General features: G+C 56.6%; 1 protein-coding gene across 6 annotated transcripts in view; it reads right to left on the reverse strand.

The window, feature by feature from the left end:
* MSI2 (musashi RNA binding protein 2) overlaps window positions 1-16,407 on the reverse strand; it is a 360,886-nt gene that overhangs the window by 12,073 nt on the left and 332,406 nt on the right. For 5 of the 6 annotated variants that reach the window (XM_084862609.1, XM_084862607.1, XM_084862606.1 and 2 more), the window contains exon 11: window positions 16,061-16,123. In XM_084862609.1, the coding sequence (XP_084718735.1) occupies window positions 16,061-16,123 (63 nt within the window). Of the gene's footprint in view, window positions 1-12,553; window positions 12,667-16,060; window positions 16,124-16,407 lie in introns of those variants that run through there. The other variant, XM_084862608.1, reaches the window with a different exon arrangement.

Below are 16,407 nucleotides of genomic sequence, written 5' to 3' on the forward strand. Positions count from 1 at the left end.
TAAGAGTTGGTCTGAAGGAAATGTGGCCAAAAGCAGCTCGTAGGCCCGTATAACCCCTCTCCTGCTCAGCCATCTTCCATCAAATGGCACTAAAGGCACTGTATTAGAATGCAGCTTTACAGCCCCAGCCCCCTATGACATATACACCTGCTGCTCACAAGGCCCGAGACCCCTCTCAGAGCCACCTTGCAGGTGCCCCCCGGCCCGGGCGAATACTGGGCAGAGTCGCAGGCACGAAGCAGCCAGTTCCGGGCGGGCCTCCATTCTCCAGGCTTCTGGGCAGTGGAACCTGACCCATCGATGGATGGGGGCACGAAGGAGACGTGCCCGTGTTCCAGCCAACAATTCCCTTCCTCCCCCTGCACGTTCACGTCCCCAAACAAGGCCTCTGGAGGCCCAGGCACCTGGGAAAGGCTCCGAGCAAAGGGCTCTGGCCGCTGGGGGTGAGTGGGGACCACCACTTTGCAAGCCAACTTCTCAGCAGCTGTTGTTTCTGTGTGCAGGTGGGAAGGCCTGAGGGATAATTCTCTGGGAAGGTCATACTGAACCCTGGCTGGCTCTACAGGAAAGGGGGTTATTTGAGGACCCCTCTCCCTCCAAGCTATGACCTCGAGAGGAGAGGCAGGGGGAGAAAGCACGAGGCCGAGGTCCTGACCTGTGAAGGCACCTCAGTTTTCTATCTTGATGGAGGGCACCAAGACTCATATTGAGGGTTCAGAAATGGTCCCCCACACTAGGATGGAGTCAGGAAAAGGGGATGGCACACCATTCTTAACTGGCAAGGGCACCTTGCTACTGACTCGGTGGAGTATGCGTGTGTGCGTGCGTGGGTAGGGTCTCAGTACATGTTGCTGAATAATTCAGTGCTGAGATTTCGACATGGGACATTATGATTCCTGTCTCATAAGAGGACAATGTCTTGCAAACATCCTGCCATTTCTGAGGCAGAAGCTGCGAGTATTAAGGGCTTGGGCCACGCCCTGCCCCAGGCTGGCAGTTTGGGGGCTCACTGTGGGGAGAAGGTTGTCTCTCCATCAGCTGCTCTGGGCAGCACCCACAGTAGTGGTTTAATCCCGGGCAGGTTCCTCTTCACCCCTCACCCCTGCCCACCAGCACCTTCTGTGCTCTGTTTGTCCAGCTGGTATGCACAGGGGTGCAGCTGTGATGTGGAGAGACGGAGCACTGGACTTGGAGTCAGAAGACCTGAGTGTGACCATAACCCTGACCTTGGTGTCAGACCCTCCCCTGCCAGAGTCCAGGTCTGCGAGTACCGCCCGCCTGACTTTAAGCGGGAAAAACAGAAAGCGCTCTGTAACTTGTCAAGTTTAAAACAAATACACCTATTTTTGAAACAGTGGTGTGTGCGGAGCCCAACCATACAGGAACCATGTGCCGATTTAGGAAAATACAAATCACTTGCCATACAAATCAGGAGGAGATTTACAAAAGGATCTGATTCGTCCACCTGGTGCATGTAATCATCTCGGATCTGAAGAAAGGACTTGGGGGATGGCTGGCAGGAAGGCAAGGACACTAAATCCCACTGAGGCAGCAAGAGGGAATACATTCGAATTCAAGTTGGAGGCGTTTTGCATTGAATGAAAGAAGGAACTGGTGGCCCATGCAGGAAAGAAGAGCACTCTGACCCAGGAGAGCCAGGGAGTCTTATTCCTGACAAAAGCTCTCCGGCAGGCTTAGACCCTCAGCTGGACCTCACTTAGACCAAAGCTCCGTGCACCTTTGTCCTCGGGATTTGGTGGCAAGCCCGGGGGATGCCTGCCTTCCGTCTGGCACATAGTCTGCCCACCTGGGCCCTGAAGGGGTTGGGCCGAGAGTGGAATTCGTCATGGAGGTAGGGAGGTCCTGGGAGAGGTCTAGGAAAGGTATGGGAGTCCAGCTATTTCTGTATGACCCCTAAGGCAGTGGTCGGCAAACTCATTAGTCAACAGAGACAAATATCAACAGTACAATGATTGAAATTTCGTTTGAGAGCCACATTTTTTAAACTTAAACTTCTTCTAACGCCACTGCTTCAAAATAGACTCGCCCAGGCCGTGGTATTTTGCGGAAGAGCCACATTCAAGGGGCCAAAGAGCCGCGGTTTGCCCACCACTGCCCTAAGGAATGCCCCTGGGCCTGCGGCAGAAAGCTAGCACTCAGGCTGCGAGGGGCACCCTTGGGAGGGCACTCCTACTCTGAGACCTGAAAAGTGGGTGATTATTGACCCAGAGAAAGGAACTGCTTACAGATGGCCCCAGCCCACATACCCAGGACAAGCCAGGGCCTGGATTGGTGGGTCTCACATTTCCCCAAAAGGCAGGGCCAGCCCTCAAGACAACTTCAGTCATTTGCTTATGTGCTGCCGCCAGGCTTAGTCCTGGGCAGGCGGCCCTGATGGCCCCTGGCACATGTCTGGGACTGAGTGTGTGTCGCTCAGAGCAGGGCAAATGCAATGGCGGCCCGTCCTCCCGGTCCAGTCCCGGTGATGTACTGGCCACACAATTCGTTACGCCATGCTTCCCGGGCCAGGCGTGGGCGCTTGGGCTGACCCACGTCATGACCCATTCCCCGCCCCAGCCCCCAACACAGTGAGGATGGGAACATAAGCTCGTGTGATATTCTTGAGGCCAGGGCTGTGTTAACTCATCACACTGGATTTTTGTTTCTTTGCTTGTTGTTTTAGAGGATTTAAAAAAACTGGCTGAAAAAGGAGTGACTAGAGGGGCCATGCTGATAGGCTGAGGCCAGAGTCACTGTCCCTCCGACACTCCCCTCCGACTTGTCTGTATTGTGCTTCTATCCGCCCGAACGGCACAGAGACTGTCTCCCCTATTAGCAAGGGACCCCTCAGGGCAGGGTGTGTGGACAGGTGGGTGCTCAGAGTCTCATGGGACCCTGTTCTCCAAAACCAGAGCCACCTGCCCCTATTCCCTCACGATCCCCGGTCCTCAGTGGACGCTGGGCCCAGAATGCCAACTGGCTGTCAACAGTGGGGACCTGCATGGTCCCTCTTCGCAGCCAGCCGCTCCTTACGTGGGGGCTCTGAAGAATGGCAGCACCCCAGGGGAAAAGAGTCGGGGACCCCGCTCTGCAGTCTCCTTATTGTGCCCTCTGAAGGTAGTGCCACTGTAAACACACACAGAGGATCAAATGGGAGAGGCCACCATGAAAAGGTAAGCCTGCTCCCGATAAGGAAGGAGGGACCTCGCTGTGGGCTGCTACAGCTGGTCTCGAGGGGGGGGGGGGTGGGAGGGGGGGGGAGAGGGGGGTTCCCACTCCAGCAGTCGGCCAGGCCACTCTGCCCCAGCCATCCTTCGAGAGCTCAGGCTGAAGTGGGAGGTGCAGAGAGAGAGAGGGCCAGCAATTACAGCCAGCCTGGGAACCCTGTATGACACACTCAATTAAAATCAAACCAGCTCCGGGACCCAGATGCAGGGACAATCAATTTCATATACAGTAATTTCTTAAGCTCTGATGAAAGTCTATTTCAGAAGGGAAAGAGGAGAAACACGTTAAAACGGGGGAAGGATGAGGAGAGTACGGTGATGGTATTTCTCTTTCCCTGTCTCCGTATCCAAACGGATACATCGCCGAGAGGTATACACCCGGCGTGGAACCAACAGGTTTGGACGCACCCAGAGACGCCTGGCTTACCTCAGACCCGGCACAGCACACGCGGGGAGTGTGTGCGCCTGCGCTGGGCTGACGGGGAAGTCGGAGTCACACAAACACTCCAACGGCCAGTGACGGTGGGGCCGGTCTCAGGAGACGGCAGTTTCTGTTTGTTCTCTCAAAACCTAACCTGCTTCGGACGGCTCTGGCTGAGGCTCTGTCTGCCGGCTAATGCTGGCGTCTCTCCAGTGAGGACTCGGTGGACAGTGGACCCTAAGACTTGGGCCTAATGACGTTGAAGAATGGTCCAAGCTTCTGGTGACATCTCGCCCCCCCTAAAGAGATAACTTCACTCCCGCCTGGCTCTGACCCCCTCCCACCCCGTGTCAGTGTGAACCCGGAGGTCACTCCGCCACCCAGACCACTGCGGAGAGAAGGCTCCAGACGCGGGAGCGGGCCCATCCCGGAGGCTCTGTGGCCGGGACCATGTGCTTTGTGTGGAGGTACAATCTCCACAGAAAGCAGCTCCTTCTCTGCCCATCTCGATGCTCTTTGTTATGGGCCCTGATTTGGGTCTGTGGGTGTGTCTCCTCCTCAGAAGGGACTGGGCCCCGTTGGTTAGGGAGCAGGGGATGGGAGGAGGGGATGGCTGGAGGCCATCGGTACACATTCTGGAGGCGGGGCAGCCTTGAAGGGCCTGGTGGCCAAGGAAACCAGGCTTTTGTCATGAGGCTCCCATCCCTCCAGAGCCAGGGGTCCTGGGGGACAGAGCTTGTTTGCCTGTGTCTAAGGAATGAGGGGAGAGGGGCCCCAGGAGAGGCGGGGCCACGGTGTGAGACTGAGGCGGCGGCTGTGTGGCCCTCGCTCTGCCGGTGTGAACCGTCTGCCGGGGCCACCATGTCTCCAGTGAAGGGACCTCAGCAGGCCGCTCCGCTCAGGTCTTCAGTCTCAAACGAAAGGTGGGGGGCCTGACCCCGTCTCAGGGGGTTTCAACAGCACCTCCGCCCTGAGCCTCAACAGTGCTTGGGGAGACAAATATTTATGGTTTGGCTGAAGCAGGTGGTGTTTTAACACTCACATCCTGCTGCCTGGTCTCTAAATTAACAGGTTTCAGGCTCCAAACCCACGCAGGTTAGAACTTGCAAGGAGCAGCAAGCAGATGGAGAGACCCACCCATGAAGCCACCGCCCCCCATGAGAGGCTATGGCGAGCCGCCGGCAGCTGCCTCCATCACCAGTCACCTAGGCAAAGGCGGGTGGGGGCGGGGGTGAGAGGGCGGCCCCACGGGTGATGGCAGAGCATTTGCTCCCCTCCCCCCTTTCACCTGAGAATCACCAGGAAACAAGGACAGGAGTGTGGGGCCCACTAGAGACTCCCTTTCTCTCTCCCGCACAGCATGGTGGCTCCCAGCATCTCCTGGCTCAGCGTGAGAATGCCCGATCCGGTGGCTGCCTCTGTCCTCAGGAACATCCTCCTCTCTGTCTTTTCAAAAACAACCAGTGTGGTGTTCCCAGGAGTACCCGGCGGCCCTCGGCGCGCCTGCGGCTGTGAGCTCCCTCACCAACTCCCACCCCGCCCGCCCCAGCCGGAGGGGCCGGGAGCGTGCCTGTGTCTTGTAAGTGACATTGTCAGCCCAGCATACGTTTTTTCTGGACTGTGTGCTGTTGCAGAAAATGAAAACACAATGAAATCTGGCAAGAGCTGCACAACAGACTGCAGGGGGCTCCCGGAGGCAGGGCCAGGCCTGCTGCAGGAGATGGGGCATGCGTCTCCCCCGTGGACCAGACCCCCTTCCCCCAGGCCACGTCCTGGAGAACGAGGCTGCGCGTGCAGGACGTCGCTCGGGCCAAGGTGCGGTGGAGAGAGCACTGCCCCAGAGGAGGGGAGCCCTCCCGTGCCTGAGCCCTCGCAGAGACCCCTCTAGAAAGTGGGGTCTTTCTGCAACCAGAGGGCTGACCCAGTCCCCAAGGACCACTCCGTCCTGCGGAGGGCCGTCCTGCGGGAGCTGGAAGGCCCGAGGACCCCACAGTACTTGCTGCCCAATCCCGCTGCGTGGACACTGGCCACCGGGGCCTCAGCGGGTGGGGAGGTGGGAGATGGGGGTGGGGGTGGAGGGGAGGAAGCTGAGGGGCAGCCCCTTGAGGACCTGCACAAGAGGCTTTCCACTTGAGCAGCCTGTCTTTAATGATTATAAAGGCACAGGAGTTTAATCCATTCTTGATGGAAGCGCTAATAGCTCTGTGTCCTTGAAGTTCAAAGCGGGCGCATACATGTCACTAATTAGCTAAGCACGGAGCCATTCAGCTCCCTCTCATGTTTCTAATTAGGTCTTTAATAACAAACAAACTCCGACCTTACAGAAAGGCCCCCATTCGTCAGACCGTCAAGGAGGAAGGCTGCTTCCCTCCTTATGGGGGATCCAGGGCCTCTGCTTCTCTGGGTACATACATGCCTTTACTCTCAGCGGGCTGGCCCTCGAGGGAGGCAGGAGCACTGTCTGAGCACAGAGGCCCTTTCCGCTCCCTTGGGCGGGTGGCCTTCTGGCTTGGCTGGAAAAACCGAGGACTGGCAGGAGGGTCCTGGGCTCCAAGGCCTCCGGCTAAGGCTTCCGGACCGGCTGTCCTGCTGTTACGGAGGTTGGGGCCAGCTGCCAGCTTGCCTCTGTTTACCTGTTTCTAAGGTAGGGATGCTGGTGGCAAAGTCACAGAAATGCTGTGAGGTTCCATACCTGGCAAGAACTGGGTGGAACTTGAGTCCACAGCGACGCCCTGGACTTGCCTGGGGAGCTTTAGCGATGACTGAGACTGGGCCCGCCCTGGTGGGTTCTGATGGGATGGATGGGTGTGCAGGATGGCCTGGACACCAGGAACCTTACACACTCCCAGGCACTGGCCCTTTCTCAGAGCTGATTTGGTCATCCACAGCAGCTGTTCGCAGGTCCACCTGCACTAATGAGTGCCGTGCTTAGCCAAACCCTCAGGTTTAATCAACCCTAAAGGTGAATCAACCACACCCAAGGGTGGAAATCTGACTAGTTTTTGGTTTCTGTTTTTTTTATTTTTATTTTTTGTATGGTTTATTTTTTTTTTAACCAATACACAATTTTGGAATGATTTCTGCCCTCTCATTGCCTTCATGCATAAAACAACAACGACAAAGCAAAACAAATAAAAAAGAAACAAACATGACTGCTGTTTTCCAGTGTCTCCCCACCAACGTGCCTTATCACTTGGGAGTCCCCGGCTCTCTCTAGCCACTCCTCTCAGATCTAAGGCACTGACCCTGTCACCCCGTTCACCCCCAATGGCAAAGGATCAAGAGCTTTGGTAACAGAAGCAACCAGAGCTACAGACTGAATGGTCCCCAAGAACCCTTCAGTCTGAGATTCTGGGCCCCCCAAATCACCCAGCTATCTGTGGCAGAAGCCTGTCAGGAACCAAGTCTTCCCATTCCCTATACTTCCTTCTATGCTCTTACCCTCCTTCTCCCCGTCCCCCCTTAAAGCTGCTTATCATCCTTATCTGATCAACCCACAAGGCACCCCTCCCCCCAGGCAGGGTGAGGAATCTGAGAGAAGCTTCTGAGTTATTTCCATCCCCAAAGCCAGGGCACAGGAAGACATGGGCCTGATCCCTGAACACTGGGTAACTTTCCAGCAAGTCATTCCCAAGCCTGGTTTGTTTCTCTTCAGGCCAGCTGAGCAGGGAGACATCAAAATCTCTGCAGCTACCTCAGTGGAAGGTTTAAAGACCATTCTGTATATCCAGAAAAGTCAAATAACATGGCCAAGAATACACAGCAAAACTGGACAAGGGTTTTCTCCAACATCAGCCTATGTTTTCTGGTTTTGCTCCTGTGTTTCTGATGTTTTGTGTTTTTTTGTTTTGTTTTGTTTTTAGGCTGGGTTGACATCGCCGGACCTTTCCCTGGGTAGGCACCTAACTGATCCCCTGAATCCAGGGCATCCTAGGTCCTGCATGTCTGTGAAGCTGAGCTTCTCTTTCTCGCCCTCAAGACCAGGAAAGCCGACCCTCTGCAGGCCACAGTCAGAAATAACTTCCAGAAAAAGGGGGAAAGGGGGCTGGGCAGCCTTTGCCTCCTACAGGGGGCTCTAAAGCATGCACACAGGTTTGCATTAATTGTTCACCACATACCTGGGCAGACCATTTTATTAATATTAGTAAGTAACCAGGAACAAAGGGCCTCTTTATTTTTAGCTCCCTCTAATTGCGTAGTAATTACTCATCTACAAAACAAATGAGCCCCTGCTCCTGGTTGCCATGGTACCAGGAGCCCAGCCCCTCTCTGCAGGACGATTGGCCGAGGAGCCCACTGCTCCCGCCTTCGGCCGCACCCTTCCCCAGCCATTGGCCTAAAGCAAAGCCCCAGCAACTGGGCAGCCAATCACCTCCCAGGGCTGGGCTTCCCAGAGACCTTCCAGATTCAGGCCTCACAGCTCACAGGAAGGGATGTTGACATCCCTATGGAGAATGTCTGTCCTGCCCCCAGAGGCTCTCCCTTGCTCCATCACCTAATTTCTTTTGGGCAGTAGTTAACTTCCGCCAGTCCTGTTTTGGCTAAAGGCTCCTTTCAAGTAATCCCCTTCAGGCTGGCTCTCTTAACGGACCACACCTTCTCCTCCTTTGTCTGAAAGGATTTAGGGACCAGAAGTCAGATTAGAAATGTCAGCCAAAGCCAGACAGCACCATGACATTAAATCTGCAACAGCAGAAGCAAGTACAAAAAATACATGTGCCACCGGAGGCCTCTTGTGAGCGATTTTGGGTACTCTCCTTCACCAAGGATATGGAGAATCGAGTTGATGGCAGCGGTGGTTTTTTGTCGAGAGTGTGTTTTAAAGATGCAGAGCTTTGCTCAGGCATCACAGGGCTGGTATGACAAAGCATCCGTTGACAGTGGCTAAGAGCACAGACAGATCTGATGAGACAGACCTAGACTTAAATCCTGTCTCTGCCGCCTCAGATACGCTATCTAAGCCATGGTTTTTAAATCTTTAAAATGGGAATGATGGTGCCCACTTCATCGGGTCATGAGAATTAAATGGGATAAGGCAGGTGGGCTTGGCACAGTACTTGCTTCCCTCACAATACGTCTGAGTCATTATTATTAATATATTAGTAGTATCATTATTTTATTAAAATTGGCTGGGAAGTTTCTCTATCATCCTATCAACCACATGCAAGAGATCTTTCTCTTAAGGAATCTCCCAGGTGGATGTGAATTTTGAGGGCTTCCAATATGTCTGGCAATAAATCCCCTAGCATCTTTAACCCTGCAGGGCTCAGTTTCTGAGCCCAACATATTCTGACCCTAAGCCCAGGACAGTGCCTGCCACATATAATAATTACTGTTGCTATGCACATATAAACATCTGCTGAATTAAACTCCATGGCAGATGTACCCTGGGCCCAGATCTAAAATCTACGTCTGAAAGTCAGGCTGTGAGGTCCCGGAGCCTGAGTCCTCGGCTGACACAGCGCTGGCAGCTCAGACGTCCTGCCTTCCTGCACATGCATGGCGTCCGGACAGCAGGGGAGTCCTGCACGAACAAACACGGCCCTTCCACGGGGCTGCTTAAGGAAGGCCGAAGACTGAGGGTTCAAGTCCAGGTTCTTCCTTTTTGACCAAAGCATTGCTCCTCGGGTAACTAGCTATGTGATAAGTCATGTCTGCTGCCCAGCCTTCTCATAAAAACAAACCTGTAAAACCAGGCCCCAAACTGCCTTCCTGCCTGTCTCATGGGGTAGTTGCAGTAACCGACATAACAGTCTAAGCTCGGCAGAAACACAAGGAACCACAATATAACAGGCATGGGGTTGCACCAGCTTCGGGGTTCCCAGACTCTGCAGTGCTCCCACCCAGCCCAGGGTGCAAGGAGGGGGTCCCTCTATCCCTCTCGCTTTCCACTCCTCCTTCTGAGCCACCATGAGAGTGGGGACCCAACCCGCTCGGGGGGCAGGCACGGACAGATGCGTCACCCACTGAAAAGAATTCCACTGATTTAAAAGACCATTGATATTCCCCCACTCCACTCACTTTAGGATTAACTTAAACTTAAGTCTGGCCTTCAGGGCTAGTTGCTAATTGTACTAGAGTTGATTTATCAAGTGCATGGGATTTCTATTACAAAATTATTGATTAGAGTTGATGTATTTTATCCTCCACAGGGTTGGTCCGGAAGCCCTTGGAAAATGAATGAGGCTGAGGTCAGGGGCAGGGTGGCTTTTTGCATAATTACAAATTCACCGAGGTTACCTAAATCCAGTTCCGGGCTCTTTAAGGGGAAAACCCTGGCTCTCCCAGAAATGAGGACTGCAATGACAGCTGGAAAACAAGGGGCCCACCCCTGGGACACGAGGCAGTGGCCTGGAGATCCGCGTTCAGAGGTCTCTCAGGTCAGTCTGGCTGGCTGTCGCGGCTGGTCCCAACGGGTCACAGACGGGCCCTCGCTCTGGGCTACTGCGCTGGCTGTCCTCCACGCCCACAGGTGTGGTCTGTCTCAGCGAGAGGGTGTCCCCAGGACCCTGCCCACAGATGGGCCATCGTGGGGCCACAGGCCCCAGAGCAGGGGTCTTCAAACTACAGCCCGCGGGCCACATGCGGCCCGCAGAGGAGTCTGATCCGGCCCGCCAGGTTTTTTGGGCAGTGAGCGCAGCCGAGGTGTTACAGTAGGAATTAGTAGTTCATATAGTCCGGCCCTCCAGCTCTCTGAGGGACCGTGATCTGGCCCCCACTTTAAAAAGTTTGAGGACCCCTGCCCCAGAGGATGCTTGCTGCTGCACAAGGGAGGCTGGAGGGGAAAGTGGAGATGGTTTCACAGCCCTCCTCCCCCTTCCTGGCCACCGGATCCTGCCGACGGGGGTGCAGGAAACGAAGGCTGCACACGGATCCACTTCCCATTTTCAGGGAAGCTGACGGGGCCGGAAACAATGCCTCCGGGGAAATGGGCTTTCAGGGGAAGGGTCTGGATTCTCAGACCAGTGAAGGGAGGAAGCGTTATCTGCCTGTATACTCCTTGGTGCTTGGCGCAGAGCAAACCTTCAACGCGTGCTTGCTGAAAGCAACACCTGGGAACCCTAAAGCTCACGCCGCAGCCGATGCAAATAATTCCTGGATGCCTCCAGCGGCTGGAGGAGCATGTGTGGGACACCACCGTCCACGCCCCTCGGCCCTCAGCGCATCCGGCGAAGGCCGCCACTGGGGACGCGTAGAACATTGGGAGCCGGTGGGACAGGCATGCCTTCCTTGCAAGATCTGCTCTCTTCCCCAAAGCCTTTTCTCTTCTGGCTCCGGTGAAACTGTTCTAAACCCCATTTGAATTTTACTTGTGCTCATTTTAGCTGCTGGGACAGAGACTCTTAAGATGTTCAGCCACAGGACAGCAGAGCCATTTTCTGAGCAGAGCCAGGCCTGGGATTTAGGCCAACAGGGGAGAGATGGCCTGCTCTCTCTGCCTTCTGTCCCCACTCTCTTCCCCTGCTCCCCAGCCTGGGTCCATCTGCAGGGCCAGCAGCCCGAAGCCTCTCACAGTTCCACACCTTCCCTCTGCCCACGCCTCAGGCCACGCCCACCTCCATGCAGGCGGAGCCAGACGGATGGCACATTCCAGATCTCCCTCCCTGGGCCTCAGCCCTCATTCTGGGGCCCACGGGCCTGCTCACTCCTGCCCCCCCCCTCTCCCCCCACTGTGCTGCTGACTCCCACAGCCCCCTACTTTTCCTCTCCATGAAGCTCCCATGTGGCCCTGTCACTTCACACTCTTGGGGCCTTCATGGCTCTGTGAATTCCTGGGCTTCTGTCCCCCACCACAGACGGGGACTCTCCGAAGGCTCTGAGAGACCTCTGGCGCCCCTAATGACGGGTCCGTGTCGCCACAAATACGGGGAAGGCGGTGTGTCCAAAGGTGACCGCCCACCGCCGCCCTGAGCTGAGGGCAAGGGCAGCAGGACTGGGAAGTCTTCCTGGGGAGATGGAGAAAAACTGGCTCCCTCCCTGACAGTTACAGCGACCCTCACCCACCCGCTGCCATGCCAATAATCTCCATGCTGGCATGGTCCTCTCACCCACTCGCCCCACCCCTGGCGAGCTCACCTAACGGCTTCTCCTTCACCTTCACCCACTGGGAGAAGCAACGCTGACCTTCCCGAGGAGCAAATGCATTCCCTGTCTTCAGACCGAGGATGTGAAGATCTCGATCCCCGCCCCTCCCACAGCTCATTCCCCTCCACCCCAGGGCGGAGACCACAGAGGCAGGGCTGCCACAGGGACCTGCCTCCTCGAAGGAGCTGGGAGGGGCCTTGCTGGCAGCTCCTCAGAAAGAAGAAGAGACCTGCTGAGTTCAAGAACCATACAAGGAAGACAAGAAAAGGAAGACCTTGAAGACTCCTTCTGATCTGGCTCCGTTCTCTCTCTCACTACAGTTGGACACGTGACAGAGGCCTCTGTTGGGAAGGCTAGAGCTGAGGGTGGTGACCCAGTTCTGGACTGGGGGAGCAGGGAGCGTGAGGGGAGGTGGTGGTGGCTGATGGCGAGAACATGGATCCAAGCCCCTTGGCGACATTGAAAATATGGAGCCCCTTCTCTTCCTGGCCCCCCGCGCTATCCTTCAGACAGCCGTGCCATGCCGCGCTGTCGGAGACCCTGTAATATCAACTCAACAATGCATGTTCTACAACTACGGCTACAGCTACCAGGACATCGACTACAGTGCATGCATTTAGTTCAGTCCCACAGATACATACACTCTAAGAACAGGCAGGGGGGTGTGAAATGTTTTACTGGACAACAGGTGTTTTGGAGTTGTAACTAATAAAAAAAAAAAAAATCAAAAACGAAAGTACAAAAAAAAAAAAAAGACATTTCTCGAGAGTTGGATATGAATTTGTTTCTTGAACTGTTTCATCTGAACAAGCAAAAACATGCAAACCAGCTGGTACTAACAGGAAGCTGGACACTGAGAGAGGATTAATAGGTGTGGACAAACCTTCCCGCTGAGCGTGCTCAGAAGAGTGTTTGAGAGGAGGTGTGCAGATCCTAGTGTAAGAGAGGCGGGAAAGTATGCCTCAGAGACACTCTCACCGCAGCCCCAACCAAGCAAGAGAAAAGACAACAGAAACGTGACTCTCACACTCACCACTGTCAGGAGCTCATGTTACTACATTGGGATAAAGCTGGCAAGTATAAAGCACAGTAAGGGGTCCTGGCTGGGGCCGGAGGTGGGCTGGGGAGAGGAGGGGGCTCCAAAGCTCTAAGACTGATCCACGGGCCCACCCGTGACGCCACCCCGAAATGAAATAGCCTCCGAACCACTTCCCTCGCCCATGGGGGTCGGGGGGTGGGGGGGGATCGTTTGCAAACAGGATTGAGGTTTGAGTGGGACATGATGGGGCCACTGGAACTGAATGAACACGATCAAAATAAACAAACAAACTCTTGACTGAGCACAAGAAAAGATGACATTTCAAACCACCGGGTGAAGATAAAAGAAAGGTGACCACTGATAGTGAAGTTATCTAGGAGTCGGCAGGGACCTCCCCGGGTGGGGTCCCCTGAGCCCTGCTCCCCCTCAGGCCCTGGGTGAATTAGGCAAAGGCGGGCAGGCCGGCCCGGAGGGGCTGGCTGAGGTGGGCGCAGAGCTCAGGGCCCCCTGGACCTCCTACCCTGACACCGAAGCCCTGACCGGTTCGAGTTGCCAACCTGAGCCCAATGGAAGCTGCTTTCTACCCCCACGGCCTCGGCAGGTGCTTCCGCCTCAGGAAGCTCCTCCCCTTGGTCCTAATGAAAGAAAAAGCCCAAACGAAACTATGGGGCTAGACAAAAAAAAGCAAAGACAAACATAGGGGATGCCTGGTCCTTACCCCATGCCCCGAGAGCCCTGGCATTTTAGTCCTCGGCTAGTCCAGCACGGCACCAAGCTCAAGGTCGGTGCCCCAAAGCGTCTCCCTGAACCAGCTTCTGTGCAAGGGGTGCAGCTGGACTGCGACTCCCTCGCGGGCCGAGGCTGCTGGTAGCCGGCTCAGGAGGCTGAGGGAGCACCCCTGCCCCTGGGGAGGAGCTGGGCTGGGGTGCAGGGTGGCAGGCATGGGTGAAGGTAGAACCTGACAATCAGTCCTCAGGGAGGATGTGCAGACCTCAACAAGTCTGTGTGGCCCTCTCACCTGTGCCCAAGTGCCACGGAGGGGCCACTGCAGACAGGCAGGCCGTGGGCCGGTCTGCCAGGCTCGGAGTTTAGATTTTTTTTTTTTTTTTAAAGAGGGAGGGGTAGTTCTTACAGGCCAACAGGCACTGACAGAAAGCAAGGCAGAGCTCTTCCTTCCCCAGCCCTGTAACCCTGCGCCAGGCCCACAGGAAGGCAGGGGGTGGGCCTCCCTGTGTATACATGGGCAGGTGCCCTCGCTGGGGAGTGTTCTGACCAGGCGGGCACAGGCTAGCCATGCCCCTTGGACACAGCCCAGGCCCCCGACCCCAGGCAGCACTGCGGGGTGCCTATAGCTTCCCGGCGACACCTCGGAGTTGAGGATTTACTCCTGCTCTACCAGGCTGGTGTGGGGCAGTGGTCGGGGCACACACTCCTGAATAGAGTTCACTAACAGTGCAGCGATGAGCATGGCTGACCTAGGATGGCCTGTGGGAGACTGCGTTTCCGATGGAAATGGCCACAAATAAAACACCACTGAGCCCGAGAAAACAAAAGGTGTGGCTGGAGATGGCTCTGACCTGGGGGTTAAGAGTTAGAAGGGGTGGGTGGGACTCCCGCCTGGCTCTGGGTGTGTGGGGGGTGAGGGTGGCGGAGGGGGGCCCGGACCACGGGGAGGCCACTCTGACTCACAAAGAACCCCATGCTGCCCTTTAAACTTGCCATGAGGTCGGGGAGGATGGGGTGGGGAGAGAGGCAGGGTTAATTTTGGGTTAAAGTTTAGTTTCATAATCCAAGTTATAATAAGAAAGAAACTGAACGGAGAAAACAAAACCAACAACACTCAAAAATCTCGTTTCCTTTTGCTCGTCCCCCCACCAGGCACCGGTAGGTAGGGCAGAGGCTCGCTCCTAAAGACTGAGTTAAAAATCCAAACAGAACGGGGTGGGTGAAGGGGGGGGGGAGACTTGAGGAAGCTGTGCCCCCACCCCAGGACAGGGGGGACCCAGGGGCGCTGGTCAGAGGGCCGGATGCTCAGGGAGGGCACCCCGCTCTCCGCACCTGCTGGCCAGTCTGCCCAGCTCCCTGGCAGACTGCCCTCTGCGCCCCGAGAACAGCCTGGCCCCTCCACATAAATCCCCGGGGGGGCGATTCCCAGGAGCGGGTCCTTTGTAGCTCGAGGCAGTGCCAGTTTGCATGGAACGGATTTTCACTGAGGTTTCTAATGGGCCTCGCTGTGCCAGTGTCTTGTCACAGAGGTTCGGGCTTTTGGCATTTGCCCTCGGGGCCTTTAATGCCCCACTTCCTGGTGCCCTCGCCAGCACCTCCCTCCCCACCCTCCTGGGAGCCCTGTTACATCAAACGGGATGGTCCCCCTGGATGCTCCAGAGCCCGGGCCACGGGGTGTGGGGGGAGCTGCAAACCACGGTTTAGGGGGAGCAGGGGCTCTGGGTGCCCAAGGGGGAGGCCCGGAGCCTCACGGGCAGTCCAGAGCACAGCAGAAGCCCCGCCTGCTTAGGAAGACAGTGAGCATCTGGGCATCTGGGGAGAGGACCCAAGGCCCTCCTGGGGCCTGGACGTGCCCACAGCGCCCCTGGGAAAAAGTTCCCACCTCCCTTGAGGGGTTCCAGACCTCCTAAAAGGCCGGCTTTGGAGACCAAAGGACCGGGGCAAGCTCCTGGCGGGAAAACCCCGCTTCCCTCGGCAGCCGGAGTCCGGGAGCTCTCTCGTCTCTGCTAAGAGTGTCTGGGCGGCAGCCGGAGTCCAGGAATTGCAGCTGGTTCGCTGAGGTCAGGGTTGCCCCCGTTTGGCCTTCGGGAGCTCTGGCCTTTAGCCGGGGCAGCAGGCCCACTGCCGGGGGCAGCAGGACCGAGTGGACTGGTTGCTCCGAGGCTGAGCCTCCCGGTGCCAACCCAGGTCTCCGGCTGGGTCAGAGACCCGGGGAAAGGAGCCTTGCGGACCAGCCAAAGCCGAGGGGAATGCCCGCAGCGCCCCGAAGCCGGCTGTCAGGTGAAGGGGCTGTCCAAAGCCCAAGAGCAAACTCGTTTCTCTCTCTCTTTTTTTTTTTTTTTGCAATGACAGGATAACAATCTACCTTTGGTTTGCAGTCCCTGACCGAGCCCGGCTGGGAGGTGCCCTGGGTGGCGGGGCCTGGCCCGAGCCTCCCGTCCCGCCCTCCGGGCTGTGGTGAGAGTCGGGGACAGCCGCAGCCACACAGATCCGACAGGGCCTTTACCTTCCCCCGCACACTGGGGCATGCCTGGCAGCCGCCTGGCCCGTACGCCTTCCTACCTGATCCTCTGGCCGCCGCCACCGCTGCCGCCGCCACTGGTCCGTAAGCCGCTGCCGGGAAGCCTGGCGGAAAGAGAGGCGCCGGAGTCAGGGGGGTTTGGGGGGGGTCCTTGCAGGGGCCGCAGGCAGCCCCGTCTCCCAGGCCCCTCTCCCCCGCCCCCCACACAAAGGACGGGCTGGCTTCTAGGGGGACACAGGTCAGTGGCTTCTCAGGCTTCTGGAAGGCACAGCAGCTGCAGGTGTGTCAGATGCTCACTCACCGGTCACCCCGGAGGAGGCACTCCTCCGGAGGGCTGGGCTGAGCTCCCTGCCACGGCCGCACTGACCCCTGGCCGTCCCCAGGCTCG

The sequence above is a fragment of the Pipistrellus hanaki genome (genome assembly GCF_964339955.1).
Source record: "Pipistrellus hanaki genome assembly, chromosome: 16".
NCBI lineage: Eukaryota > Metazoa > Chordata > Mammalia > Chiroptera > Vespertilionidae > Pipistrellus > Pipistrellus hanaki.